The sequence below is a fragment of the Salminus brasiliensis genome, chromosome 22 (assembly GCF_030463535.1).
Source record: "Salminus brasiliensis chromosome 22, fSalBra1.hap2, whole genome shotgun sequence".
NCBI lineage: Eukaryota > Metazoa > Chordata > Actinopteri > Characiformes > Bryconidae > Salminus > Salminus brasiliensis.
In genome coordinates this window covers 26431716-26447586 of record NC_132899.1, presented here as the reverse complement: position 1 = coordinate 26447586, position 15871 = coordinate 26431716, and the positions used below count along the sequence as shown (strand labels likewise).

The 15871-nt window shown below is 36.7% G+C and overlaps 1 protein-coding gene across 1 annotated transcript in view; it reads left to right on the top strand.

Moving 5' to 3' along the window:
* LOC140543797 (cGMP-dependent protein kinase 1-like) overlaps positions 1-15871 on the top strand; it is a 112771-nt gene that overhangs the window by 73857 nt on the left and 23043 nt on the right. Inside the window, exons 6-7 of the mRNA XM_072667044.1 lie at positions 3542-3619; positions 5825-5919. Of these exons, the coding sequence (XP_072523145.1) occupies positions 3542-3619; positions 5825-5919 (173 nt within the window). The remainder of the gene's footprint in view (positions 1-3541; positions 3620-5824; positions 5920-15871) is intronic.

Sequence of the window (15871 nt, the reverse complement as noted above, 5' to 3'; positions counted from 1 at the left end):
CCACGTCATTGTCACTGCAGTGATGAGAATAAACCACTACAAAAATATGTGCTCTGTGGTGGTCCCTAGGGTCCTGACCATTGAAGAACAGGGTGAAACGAGGCTAACAAAGTATGCAGAGAAACAGATGGTCTATAGTTTGTAATTATTGAACTACAAATTTATCCTGTAAATATGTACATTGTTGTTTTTTTACAGTGAAGATTTGCTTCTTTAGTTTTGCGCTGTAACTACAAGGCTAATATTGTTAGCAATCTATAGCGAAGTTCAAATGACTTTAGGAAAAAAAAATTTTTAGGAAAGTACATGTAAAATGTCTCCCTTTCCAGAACAAAAAACTGCATGTGAGGTGGAGCTCTTTTAAACTATTTTGTTTTCAGATAACAATTATTTATTATAGAAGTATTAAGCAAATATACACAGAATAATCATGGATTTTCATACCATGATATACTTAAAACCGATATACCGCTGGAACCCTATTGTAAAATAAATTTTACAATAACTTATTTCAACTTATTTGTGTGGTTTCTGACATGATTCCATTATCTAGAAAAAAATAAAAGTACATTGCATCCTGCGCAGTGTAAGAGTAAAAGTAGGGATGATGACATGCCTTAAACAACCATAGCTATTTCTTTCTTAATTAAGTACTGACTGGGCTGTTGGGTTGTTCCAATTTTGAATGGGTTTTAAAGAGCAACCTAAAAGTAAGGTAATGAGTAGTGAAATTACATTTTTCGAAAAGTAATCCCATTATAGTTTGACAAAAGAAATTTGTAACATTCCTTTTTTGAGTAACTGATTCTGGAAGAGTCCTTTATTTTTCTACAAAATATGAAGCAACCAGATTTAAGAATGCCAGTTTATGCTACAGATATGGCAGCCTGTGTGCAATCATTTCATCCATCAGCTCCTTTAGTGGACATACACGTCAGCTTGCTGTCATGCTGTAGAAACAGGAAATTAGTATGTGGTGTGAATCTGTCTGGGAAAGTTGCTTATTCACCTGAAATCATTTATGGGTATTTTTTGGTTTGTGGGGGGGACCACATAGTACTTACTGATTATCCATATTTCTTTCACAAAAACCATATTAAGTGAAACAGGAGCATGGCACAAAGGATACCATATACACTGAACAAATCAGTCAGGCCTCGACCCAGCTGACCCTGTTTTTATTGGAGGCAGTTCAGAGATTTCATTAATTAGCTGCTAGTGGGCTCTCTATCTATGCAGCATTATCAAGATTGGATTTCATGCACTGAAGAGCGGTTAGGGAGTACGAGCCATACAAGTCCCTAAATTAACCTTCTGTGAGTGTGCTTTTTTCCTCCTAGTTCCTCCTAATGTTGAACATTGGAAAGCTGTTATGGGATTTGAAGAAATCTAAAATAGAGGACTGGTTTTAGCCTCAGTTATCATGATCATGATCACCATGATGTGCATTTTTTTGCTTATTTCAGTGCTACACCTTTGGAATGGTGACTTGCAAGGGACTATACTAAAAATGAAAGAAGTTCCATTTTTGAGTTATTGTCAGCAAACAATAATCAAGGTACATGTTGTGTAAAATCTGATTGACTTGTGTGACTTTTCTTTATCACGTTGTAAATGTGATGAATGGATTATTTCCAAAATATGACTTATTATATAAGTATATATATATATATATATATATATATATATATATATATATATATATATATATATATATATATTATTATTATGTGCATGTAAACACACTCAATATTAGTGCTATGCTAGTATATTCTAGTGTTTGAGAACAGATTTATAGGTTCATTGTAATTATTAGAAGTGTGTTGATGTCTACTGATCCTGGGATGCGTTATTGCTTCTATTGACTTGACAAACAACCGATGAAAGAGGCTTGGTTCATTATTGGCTTATCAATATAACACAGGTTTGTGGTAGGGTTGCACAATATATTGCTTATAACACCATTGAGCCAGAGATCCTGAAGGTCAAACTGTCATAGCTATCAGTCCCAGATCCCATTTGCTGGTGAATTGAGTACTTCTTTACCGGGCTTAGGAAATCACATCTGGACCCTCAGTACTACATTTCCAAAATGCAAAAGAATGCGCAGTATATAAGTATGGTAGTGGATTTTAGACCCTCACCCTCCTCACCATCCATTACTTTGTGGTTTCTGTTCTGGAGTCTTGGGCACCACCATATCCAGGGATGAATATGGTTCTGTGCTACAGGCTCTGATAATCCATTCCTACACAGCAATCATTAAGTCCAGCCTCACATTTTCCATAACCATCTGGTTTGGATCGTCCATCTCAGAAGAACGAGCCAAACTTCAGTGCATAATCAGAACAGCAGAAAAGATCATCGGGTGTACTTTGTCAATGCTTCAGGACATTTACAACAGCAAAGTCTTGAAGGTATACTTGTCTAGTCTGTGTTTAGTCTGTTTGCCATGTTACATCTGTGCACCAAGACAGATTCATTGTACATGTGCCATACTTGGGGAAGAAAGCGATTCTGATTTGATATTGTGATTGCACTATAGGCCACAGTTCTGAAAGCTGTAATATGCAAATGATACAAAATACTGAATGCTGTAGTGACCAAACACAAAGGTTCCTGATAAAGACCATGGTGCCACCACACATACTTTTGAGATGGTGTCTGTGCAGTGTTAGATTTATAGTGTTTTGGATTTTGCTGTTAACTGGTCAACTTCAGTCCAGCCTCACCTTCTGAACTAGGTAGTTCCTCCTTGCTCTGATGCTACATTTTTAGAGACTACCTTATCTAGTGAGTGCCTGGATGGTATTATGCAGCTTTTATGTCCCCACTGTTGATCCATAAAAAATTAAACAGTGCTCACTGTGATATATACACACTTGGTTATTACATTTGAACCTTTGGAAGCCAACTTTGTCCTCATTATGGGTACTCATCTTTCATCTGAGTTAATAAGGAACGTTTGCAGCACAGGCTTAAGCAAACGTCATTTTCCACTTATTTATTGTGGAATATAAAGTTTATCTAATAACTGATTCATTTTCTTAATAAATTATCATTTATTGTATTTATTTTAAAAATCGAAAGTGTTTTATAGACCCAGGCAAATCAGATGACGTTTAAGGTGATTGAATATATTTTGCAAGGCACACCTTTTTATAAGTCATGTCAGGTTATTATGACATATGTAGCAATTTAATTCCAGTGGTGCTTCCCAGCCGAAGTATATGGTAAAAAAATGGATATGGTTTGAAGCAGAGACAAGAAATGCTAAACATGCTTATATCATCAATGCAGTTTAAACATGCTGTTGTTTATCTTCAAGAGTTCCAAGAGTTCTGGTGGCTGGTTAAGGTTGCTTTTAATTAGCTACTCAGGGTCACATTGGGAAAATATAATTTGCAGTTAAGCTGTTAAGGAGTATATTGGTTCTGAAGAGGCTGTTTGCACATTGTGTGGTGTCTTGTGGGTTGCAAACATCTGTCTCTCTTTCTCTCACTCCCCCTACCTCCCCCTTTCAATCTTTTTTCTTTTTCAGACTCACTATAACGATGGCGAATACATCATTAGACAAGGGGCTAGAGGAGACACCTTCTTCATCATCAGTAAAGGAAAGGTAAGGTTACTATCAGACACAGTGCCATGCAAAGGTTTGGGCGCCCCGGTCAAAATATACATTACTGTAAATAGCTAATGCCAGGTTCACACTATACGACTTCAGCCCCATCGCTGATTTTCAAGTTGCCTACTGTTTTTGGAGATTGGCAACAAAAGCCTTGGGTTGGAGGCAAATCAGCATTCACTTGGCGCTGGCCCTAACCCAATATCTAGCAGGTTTAATATCAGGACTTGTCGCCAGCTTTAAACCCAGGAGTGTGAAAAGTGTTGTGAGTGCATTGAGTAGCTACAGAAAACAAGAGCGCAAGGCTTACCTGACAAAATGTTTTTTGGAGAGCAGTTCAGCTTGCACCTCTTGAGGTAGTCCATTGTGGGGGCTGGGGTGTTTATAATCTTTATCCTGCTGTAGAAGTAGTCCTCATTTCATCTTTAGCTTACAGATGGTGTGATGCTTGCTTGTAAAATCTGATGGTATATAATGAAATGTATTCTTCACTCTACTAGTAAATTGTTGTACCACTGGCTGCAACACAAACCAAGCATGGTCAATCCATCCCTGTGCTCTGTTCTTTTGAGGAATTTCTAACCCTTGTTTCCAAGTATGGCTTTGCTAATTCATGGACAAATGTCCACAGGACTGTATTATTAAATGCTTGTTTCAGGCTTGTTTAGATGTTTCTTAAAATACTTCTAATTTGAATTGAGGATGCAGCAAGGGCTTCTTCTGATGACTCTTTCATGAAGGTCATATTTATATTCCTGAAGGGGGCTTTGCTTTTCATTTCTAGCAATTCTGCAATCAGTTTTTTTAGAACGTTTTCTCTTGTCTTTCAGAACTAAGCTTAATCTCCTTTGTTTTCAGGTATTCCTATTTTTAAATTAAATGCTATGAAGGGACCTCATGACTGCTGATTGTTGGGACAAGGTTTAAGCAGTTAGAGTATTTATGAAGCTTTAAAATTTGTATCTCCTGACCTTTCCTTACAATGGTTATGAAAAAGCCATAGCCCTAACAAGCTTATTAAGGTCTAAGAAAATTCCTCGAGGGCTCAAATCTCTTGGGGTGACCAGACTTTTGCAAAGGGGCTCCTTTTCTTTTGTTCATCTTTAAAATAATATGCTAATCTTGCTTAAAATGTTGAATGGAATGTTGCATATTTAACAATATGCCTTTTGGAAATCAGTTCATCTTCTTCTTAGGTTAACATTTACTAAAATTTTGACCTGGGGTGCCTAAAATATTAACCTGTACGTTGACAGCATTGCATGTATGATTTGGCTGAGCTCCAAGCTCAGAACTGCTATCGTCCTTTGATCATCACATCAGACCTTACAATCACAATAATAAATATCCGGGGTATTCCTAACCATGAGATCTTGGCACTGGTGTGTTGCAATTGTGTCTCATTGTTTATATTTACTGTTAGCTATGAGATACCATATGTTACATATACTTGCTTACTGTTGTATACATTTACATTACTTAAAAAAAATGCTGTTGCTAGGTTACAGATGAATATAGTAATAGTGCTGCTATCGTTCTGATATCTGCAGAGATTCGCACTTACAGAATGCATCTCAGCAAATCACATTGCCAGGCTGGAATTTACGGTGCCAATATGTCATGGCATAGCATGACCTCAAAATAATTATTTCACTACAGTTTTCTTTTTAAAGTTTATTATTCAATGTGAGACATTGATGTCACAGAAATTGACCATGCAATACTTATTTACATAGCTCTAATTTAGCCTATATACTATTTATAAGCCCTGCGGCATACTGATAACTTTTGGATTGGATGGATATTAAAATGGGAATATAACTTTTAGCTGCACATTTGACAGTTGTGCAGTGCATTTAAATTCAGTATCAGCAGATTTCAGTAGATTCAAAACTGAAAGTCCAGCAGACCCTACAAGCCTTCATTATGGCTAATATCCTTTCTTCTGCTCATAAGGAAGTAGAAGAAATGTCACAGAATATGTTCTCCAGACATGGTGTTTTTAGCATGCTTGTTACTTGTCATTTTAAACTTGCTTTTTGCTATTGACTGGCAGTCATTGTTAAGTAAAGAGATTCAATCAGGGTCATTATTGAGATATTTTGCCACTCATGCAATGCCTCAGCCAATCACATTGCAAAGTCAGAACTGTGGTTAATAGATTGTTTTAACGCTTTAATCAAGATTTCCTGATGACAGGTGAATGTTACCCGGGAGGATTCGCCCAGTGACACTCCAGTTTACTTGCGTGCTTTGGGAAAAGGAGACTGGTTTGGAGAGAAAGCCCTTCAAGGGTAAGTAAAGGTCCATGTATGAGCCCCTGCATAAGGCTACGTGAATGTAGAGAACTGGAATTAAGAATGATCAACACCTGGTACATAGTTTACTGCAGAAAGTGAAGCTGTTGTAAACACATGTAATTTGTACGAATATTTGCAGAATATTTAGAGAAGAAAATATGAGATTTGAGATATTTCCACACAAAATGAACATTTCGTCAGAATGCTCATCTGATTGTTCCTCTGATTGTTACTCATTAAATGGTTGATTGTGATTGAACGAGTAAATGAAGTGCCTTGTGGATTGCGCTATTGATTGGTACAGAATTGATTTTGTGAACTTTCCCCCTCCTAATGCTATCTTAAAACGGCTTCGACTTAAGGATTGCCCCCAGAAGATTTCAGTGGCATTTTTCAGTGGACAGCCATGAACATCAATTATGTGTTCAATGGATCATTTGCTCCAGGTACAAGCCTAATGGACTGTTAACTGGAGAAAATCAAATACTTGTCTAAACAAGACTGCTGCTTTTAGATGTTCTCAGTCCCGACAGGAAAAAAAAGCTTAGGTAGGTAGCCTAACTCTTTAAATGGATTAGAAGTTGGCAGGGAATGCAGTATCTTTTTTGGGTTTGAGTGGAATCTGTGATGGCACTGTCTAACTCTCTAGTAAGAGACATATAAGGACACAACTGTAGAAGAGAAGCACTTAATTGAAGAGCAGACAAAGCCAGCAGTGTCAGAACAGTCAGCCGTCTGCCAGTTATGAAATCCATCTTTCATCCATCCAGCTGTATGTTCATAATAGCTGGTGCACAACTCTAGCATTCGGCAGGAAGTAATTCCACTATTATAGTGTGCACACAGAGCCATATTATGTTTTTTATATATTGTGAATCTGGTGGTTGTCCTTCACATTTGAATGGAATCTTTTAAAATTGACTTCCATTGAAAGATGTTTTTTCTTTGCCCGTAAAGTTACAATTTTGCATACAAAGGTTTTTGCATGACAGTGACGATATGGTACAGCTGTGGTTGGATGCCTACATCCACTTGTCATGGACATGAATGTCATGACAATTTTGAGCTTTTAGTGATTTTGTAACTGTTCTTCTTCTGGGGCAAAAGAAGGGTACTACGTACATCTTTAATAAAAATGGGTTTGTGTTTTCCTTTCTCTAAAATCAGCACAGAGTCAAAAATATAAATGCCCACTTAGTTTATTTATTCAGTGGAGCTGACGGTACAGTATTTCTTGACATTCATGTCCATGTGTATGTAAACTTCCAACCACAACTGTAGATATATGACAAAGTGCAAAGGTGTCTTGATGTTCCAGTAAAATACACAAGCAGTGCAACTACAATTAATGCATAACTTATTAAGCTTTACCTTATCACCTTATTTAGTTCTTCTAGCTTAAACAATGACAGATAGGAAACAAAAACAAGGAACAAAACAAAAACAAGTCTGTGTCAAGACAAACTCTGGTGGAGTTGTGAAAATTAAAACATGCTTTCTGGGCAGACTGTATCCTGTTGTGTGCCTGGAATACAGCACAAATATTATACATACATTTGGCCCTAATGTGTTAAGATTTTTGGCTCTTCGTCTAGGTGAGATGGACAGTGACAACACAGCAAGTGTGTGTGACAACAGATACAGTAGAGACACCTAGTGGAAAACAATGTTTTGGCTGCTGGTAGTAACAACAGTGGTCCATGAAAGCTGATTTTTTACCCGTTACTTTAATGCACCATTTTTGTGTTTTGGTAAACACAGGTAATGAAAGCTTTTAGTGATCCTTTAATCTGTGCAGTCAGGCGTCTGGATGGTGTTTTACAACTGTGTTGAGATGCATCTACTCAATGACCCTGGAGGAGAAGTCAGCAAATGCATATTGAATCAGTGAAGACCTGGAGATCACACACATGACTACACAGACACACATATACACACATATACACACATACATTTTTTTTTTAACACATGGGTACATGGGTATATTCCCAGGATTAAGTCACTGAATGAGATACTGAAGGCACTGGTTCTTCCAGGAGCTTTTATTGATTCCGCAAGACATGGAATCAGTATGGGGGTTGGGAACTTGGTGATGAAAGCTGCAGTCAGAGAGGTAATATAAACCTTCACTCACTCCTGTGAGGGACAAAACAAGGGACTAGCTTTTCCAAAATGTCTTAATCCACCTTTGTAGGGAGAGCCTTGATTTTCTCTTTGTCCAAGTGGTCCTTTACTGCTTGGGTAGGTTAGTCATTTTGAAATGCATTTCAAGCAGCAGCAGTAGTTGGCTTTAAGCCAAAGGGGCTTGCCTTAGCATGTTATTACTATATTCATCCGATATACATTTGCCATTATGTTTTAAAATATTTAATGCAAAGTAACTTCTAAAAGGTAAAAAATGAATGCTCTTTGTTGGCTCTTATAAGGTGTGACTACAAAAACTTTTAACATTTAAAAGTTGAGTTTATTCAGACTTTGTTATGGTATGTTTAATATCAACTTAAAATATTTGTAAGAAATTTTTTATCTAGGTTAGTGCATCTGATATAGCACATTGGTAGGGTTATCCTTGCTTGTGGAAATTATTATGTTATGTACATATAGTGAGAGTCTTTCTCTCATAAAGTGAGTGGGATCACCATGGAGATGCCATCAGAAAGAAGGTTGCAGATACGTATTAATCTGCGAAGGAATAAAAAAAAAGATTAGAATTAGAAATCAGATGCTTAAGGAAGTCTCCAATAATCCTAAAATGTCATTGCGGGACCTACAGGTAGCATTTGCCACAGTTAATGTCAAATAACATGCATAGAGATAGAGAGGGAGTATGAATTTTCTTTAGAGCTGGGAGAAAGAATGATTTGAAGGATCTTATCTGGATAAGGCTACAGAAAAAAAAAACATTCCTGCTGCACTAACAGGTCCCAAGAGCACAGTGGCCTGGAAGAGGTTTGGACCAACCTGGACTCTTAATCGGGGGAGAGTGGCCTTGGTAAGATTATGATTCTGATCAAACCAAGATTTTTTGCCTCAATTCCAAGCATCACAGCTAGAGGAAACCAGGCACTGCTTATCACCTGCCCAACAACATCCCTACAGTAAAGTATGGTGATGGTAGCATTATGCTGTGAGGGTGTTTTTCAGCAGCTGGGACAGGAAGAATGCTTAGGGTTGAGGGGAAGCTGAAAGGACAAGGATGTTCTTAATGAAATCCTTATCCAGAGTGCGTAGAACCTCAGACTGGGCCAAAGGTTCACCTTCCAACAAACACAGCCAGCACAACACAGGAGTGGCATGGGGACACCTCTGTGAATGTCTAGCCAGAACCTTGACTTGAACCCAATTAAACATCTTTGGAGAGACCTGGTGAAATAAAGAGATTCTGATTCTGAGATTCTGATTCTGAAAATGCTGACAGACATCCTATTAGGGCTGCACAATATATCATTTCAATATATTGTTTGAACTAAATTATTTGTTAGAGGTTTCTTGTCTTGAGAATAGTTCATTTCTTGAGAAAAGTCCAGTATGTGAAATGCATCATCTTTTAGAATGAGGGAAACATGTTAAAACAATAGAGTTTCTGCTGACAAGCAAATCAGGCAACAATATTTGACTGTTTGAATGTTTGGTCTGTTTAATTTTGACTATATTTTGTTATAGTGACTATATTTTTATCTGAGTTTTTAGCTCCTTACATTTTATCAGTCACAAAACAGTTGGACTCTATCTCACCTTGCAATCTCATCAGCAACACATTCAGAAATGTTGGCTTTCTTCTCTTTAACTCATTTAAGTGTATCCCATATATTCCAAATAATTGCAGTGCTTGCATGTTTATTTAATAAAGTTTTTCGACACAATTCTGCCCTTTTATGTTGGATGCACAGCATTGTTGCATCAGAATGACAATAACATGGCTAAAAGAATCTTAAACATGTAAGAGAAATGATCATAAACCCATCATGCACATGAATGTAACGGCAGTATTAAGCATTCAGTGATTTTCTTTAAACTGTTCTTTTTCTGTTGCTGAAAAAGTATAAACAAAACAAAAACAAGCTTTACTTTTTGGGGGGTTTCCTGAAATCAGCACAGGGTCCAAATTATATATAAAATGTCAAAAATGTCCTTACGCCCACTTACGATTATTAATTCAGTGGTGCAGAAAGTACCAAAATGTCTATTACATATAACTTGCCAAGGCCTTAGTGATAATGACTTACTACAGTTCATAGTTTGTCTGTACCCACATTATAAATGACTTGTTTGACAGCACTCATTGGATTAACCAACACACAGTACAAAAGAAAAGTCAAAGAAGCTCAGTGCAGATCTGAAAAGGATGATTGTAGACTTAACCAATTCAGAAATGTCTCTTGGAGACATGGATTTAAGAAAGTTCATTGACTGAGATGCTACAATCCAAGAAAGCATACCATAAATCCAAAATCAACACTATCAAGCACAACTTGTGTTTTTAACTGACAAAAAAGTTTAGCATTGGACATGACTTGTGTTTGCGCATGGGAAAAAGGTCTATCAATTGTATGTTTAGAAAATTAAAGTCAGACGTTCAACCCCAAGAACACTGTCCCAGTTGTTAAGCATGGTAGTGCTGAAGGAAATGGTACATTGCACAAAGTAGATGGAATAATGAAGAATTTGGGCTACCTCAGAATTCTTCCTGAGGTAGTCCTGAGCTCAAATATGTGTATTAAAAGTCAGGAAACATGCCAGGAAAACAAAAAAAATATCTACCAATTCTGCAAAGGAAGAGTGGTGAAATATTCAGTCTGAATTCTGCCAGAGGCTTGTTGATGACTACTAAAAGCGTGTAGTCCAGGTGCAACTTGCTAAAGAAAATGTAACCAAATATTAGGTGTGCTATATGTATATTTTTTACTATTTTGTGTAATTTTTCCAGATTTTGACCATGTGTTGATTTCAGAAACCCCCAAACAGATAACTTTTGGAGAAACAATTTATTTTCAAGACCAGTACATCCCTTTCCCTTCTCCAAAAGAAGTACTCATCTGAGTAAGAGACAGTGCCAGAGTGCTTTAATCCCCTTAAGTCTGGAGAGTGTGTAAGTAGTCTGCAAGCGGTAAAAACTGAGAGACACAGAGAAAGAGAGTGAGAGAGATTTTGTGTGTGTGTGTGTGTGTGTGAGAGTGAGAGAGAGAGATGATGCTGTCCCAGTTGTGCATTACCTGCTAAGATCAAAAGGGAGCAGTGAGGCGCGTAGAGGGCTAATAAAGGCGCTTGCCTGGGTGAGACATCATCCAGATGACATGAAATTTGTCAAATCGCTTTGCCATTGCTGAGAGAGACGACTTTAAGAAAGCTCTCGCAAATGTATGTCAGGAAGTTCATTTTAAAAAGAAGTGATGTTCCGTGGAGTGTTGTGCCTGTCACAATCTGGTGTCGCAGTTTCATTTTAGAGTATGACAGTTCTCAGTAGTGATGACTCAAAGTTTAAGTGAAATTTTCATTTTAAAATATAAAGTAGTGAGCTGGTTCTGAAAAAATATGTATACAAGTTAATAATAGTAATAATATAAAAAAAAACATATATAACTTACAGAATATTACATTTCAGGTGATATTTTTATAAGACATTGAATAAACCACAAAACATGGGGTTTCCATGGTGTGTGATTAAGATTGTTATTGTTCTAATTGTATTGCAATATTACAATGTATCATCCTGAGTGTATCTATTCTGGTATCATCAGTTCTTCTAGAAGACTCAATTGCATACAAATGTCAGATTTATACCAATTATTGACAGCATGTAAACAACAACAGTGTATTAACTGCACAGTAACAAGTAGCTGATCAGATATAAGCCCATTTATTTTGAGAAATGGATTTATTGCTTGTCAGTCTGTGTCTCCATGATTAAGCCAACATAGCACACTTAATAACTGGCTAGAGAACATTAGCCAAACCCATTTGCCCGGCTAAGAATTGGCTTGAATCTGAAGTGTGTGCAAACATGAACATTAGTCAACAGAACATGCTATGTGGATATTATGTGAAACACTGTCCATTTTTATGCGTCACACCACATCAGCGCGTGTATCAGAATTGCTTCTGATCATAGTAACTGAGGTCCATTCATGTGTTAACTTGTAATTACAATGTTTTTGACTGCACTGGAAGGCCATCAGATGTTTGTTCTTTCTACTTTGTATCAAAGCCAGTGTCTTCTTAAAGACACTGCTCCTTTGATGGCTGTAAGCTCAGTCCCACTGATGGGAAACTGGAATATGCTGTGTGGTTTATTAGTTTTAGGTTAAAGAGGTGTTACTCTCTCAAACGTGTGTTCTTGATCTTAGTCTGTTTGATCTCACCTTTCTCGCCCCCTTTTTAATTAACACACAATCTTACATGTTTGATAGTTGCCCTGTGTTTTAGCAAATCAATCAGTGCTTTCTTTTTCGCTTGTCCAGCTTGGCCTTTCATCTTAAACGATATTTTGAGAGTTACATTCTGGCTGTCCAGGTCTATTTAAGATTTTTCCTGAACAATACCTGTGATGTTGTGGATTAAAGGCTTCTCATGCCTTTGATGTTAAACAGGTTGTATGCAAAGTGAACTTTCATGTCCCCATTTAGTTGTCTTGTTTGCCGAAACTGATTTAATTGTTGCCTATTATGGAGAAAGGTAATTTTATTGCATGGTATCTTTGGTCTGGTTTATGGTAAGTGTAAAGTGTTACACTTTTCACCAATAACATAAGTGTACCAATCTTTTTAGTTTTGCAAACGAAATCTTTTTGCTACTTTACAAACCCTAGTTGGCCCTGACCTTGTTGGTGAATGCTGTTTTTAGCTGCTTACACTTACATACCCCATATATTTTTACTGATGTCTATCTAAATGTGCAAAGAGAAATGTACATCTCTGATGTTGTTTGGATACTCTCTACAGCTCTTTTGTTTAATAATCATGCAGTTAAGATAGTAGTTAATTAATGGCTTTAAAGAAGATCTCGTCCCGTAAACCTGCAGTTGTTTGTCTTTGCCTGCTTAAAGTGCCCGTTTGTGCTTTACCTTGTTTTTACCTCTGTTCTCTCCTTACATGTGCTTTCTTTCAGTCAGATTGACAGAGTTGACCTTTTCTGTATGGACTGGGCTGAGTTGGTGTGATGTGTGCTGACCAAGGCCAGACATTTAACCGATCACTGGGGCATGCTGTTCAGCTCAGTTTCACTCACCATCTCTTTTATTTCTGAACACTAACTTCACTCTTTGATTGCACACCCACGAAGGCAGCAAGGTTTTGAGACCTCAGGGTTGCTGTTCATGCTGCTGCATGAAACTGACAAAATGTGTGATTGTATTTCTGCATATTGTCATTGCTCGCACATGCCTTGTAGAACAATAACAGCTACAGATGTGATGGAATCGTGAACAAATGAATTTACCTTTGTTGGATTTAATTAACAGAAACGGATTGGTCAAAATGTTCACAAAAAAAATGACAGATTATCTGTGTGTTAAATAGGTGGATTTTTGTTATTCAAAGCTTAATATTAGCATTGCAAAAATTAAGTGCCACAGTCACAGTAACATGTGATGTTTAAGTTTGCATTAAGGAACATATACCTGTAGTACGGTAGTCTTACAATCTTACGTTTTTTTCTGTTCTTCTTTAAAACTTACACTAAATACAACCTTGCAAAGTACTGAAACAAAAGCAAACACAAACATTTTCTTTTTTTTTTACATTCCCATCATTTACTACATCATCTACTGAAATAAATTCCTAAACATTTATAACGTAAAATTAGCATTTGTAATAGCATTACAAATAAATACAAAATGTATTTCTGTAATTACAAATTTTTTAATGTTTAAAGTCATCCAGGAATGCCTAAACATTCTGCTCTTTTGGAGTTTAGTAAATTCACCTTTAAAAAAATTTTTAATAGTTGTCAAATCTGGTGAATATCAGTCATTTTATCATCTGCTGATACTGATGTGATTTTGTTATCATGCATTTGTTATATACTTCTAAACCTAAAAGTAAAATATATGTTATTTGTGTTGTCTGAATTTGAATTATGAATTTCTCAAACATTTTATATATTATAGTATATTACATTCTTTATTTTTAGTAGATTTAATTTTATTGTGGATTGTAATAATACATAGATAAGTATGCAGGAATATTGATGTTTTGTACTTTGATGTCTTTCAGTAATGTAATCTTTAGGTGTGAAAAGGTTCTTTTTATAGATAATGGAGCCAGATTAAAGAGCTAATTAGGAACAGTGATTAGTAAGCAGCATCAGTGCATTAGTTAACAAACATCCTTGATTTGTTCCATCCCTTCCTAATCTAAATGCACAGTAACATTGGGTTTTTCAATCACAGTGAACAGAATGATAAACAGGTTGTCCAGTCAGGCACATCATGCCTTAGAGAAGTGATGTTTTTGAAGAACTTTGATTGTTGATCAATCTGCAGATTATATTACATTGGTTCAATACAATATACTGCAATACAGTAAGCAGGGTGATGCATTGAGTTTTTTTAATAAATATAATTTTTTATTTTATATTGTACAGTTAACATATTTCACGGATTAAACACAACATAAAATGAACCACTGTCTATCAGAAATCTTTACACATAAACTACTAGTTATTTTTTATGACCATCAGAAAAACAGGAATAAATGAGCAGAAACACAGTTGGGTCATGCAACAAGACAATGATCCACAGAACACAAGCAAATCTGCAATGGTTAACAATGGTTAAAATTTTTAATTTTTTTCAACTTTCATACTTTCAAAATGCTCAAAGCCCTAGTCAAAAGCCATGACCTAAGCTCTATTGAAATGTTATGACAGGACCTAAAAGCCTACAAATGCCACTGAGCTGAAGCAGTTTGAAGTGACCAAAAATGTTCATTGTGAGACATAAAAAAACAGCTATTTTCTGACAACTACAGAAAATGATTGGTTGCAATTATTGCTGCTAAGGTTGGGGACTTTTAACTTTCATTTTCTTCTTTTATTTTGTATTGAAAAAAAAGATTTGACAAGCCATTTGGCATACCACTTGATGTTGTGCAGTGAACGTTGAATGAGTAAAGGCCAAATGTATGATGTAATTCTCCTTGTGGGTGACACTGATCACACCCTATTAGGTGGAGGACTGACATTAGTGAAGTCTCCTCACTGGGAGCTATCTAATTTCACACTTCTGCTGTGCTGCAAAGTGCAGCACTGGAAACATAATATCTAAAGAGGGACTAGCTTGAGGCAACGTAGTTTCACAAAGGTGCTACTCCTTATGTCATCATATAAAGACAGACCTGTAGACAGCAAGATCTGGTGATGTTCATTGGTGCAGTCCCTTGAAAGAGGCAAGAATTCACAGCTGTTCTCTCATCTTTGCATGTTGGAGATCCATATGGCGTTTTCAAGGATGAGAGTGGAACATATGCACCATCCACTCTCAGTATTTTTTGCTTCTTCATGCATCACAGCCCCCATTCTTCCGAAATCTGAATGATAAGCTCATTTAGTTTGGCTTCTATGTAGAAAGCTCTTACAAGGCTCCCTAGACTCATGACAAGACTTTCTGGTTACCAATGCTACTGAGGATATGTCCGTAGCGATAGCTTACTTTCAGACCGGTTTTGGAGTTTTGGAAATGCAGCACAAAATATATTGCTTGTTTGTCTTCTATGGACCTTCCACCTAGTAGACATTTGGTATGTGGAGCTGTAAGATATTTGAGTACCCCTGGTAAGAGGACATTGGGTTCTCTATTTTGTGTCTTGGTTCCTCTCAATATTTCGCTTCAAAAGGGTTGGGTTCAACTGTCTACCTCAGCATAAATCCAAGCCATGTGCCTTCAACTGTCCAGTTTTGGCGAGACTCAGCTTTTTGTACTTTACTGACAGAAGTGGATCCTGACATGCTG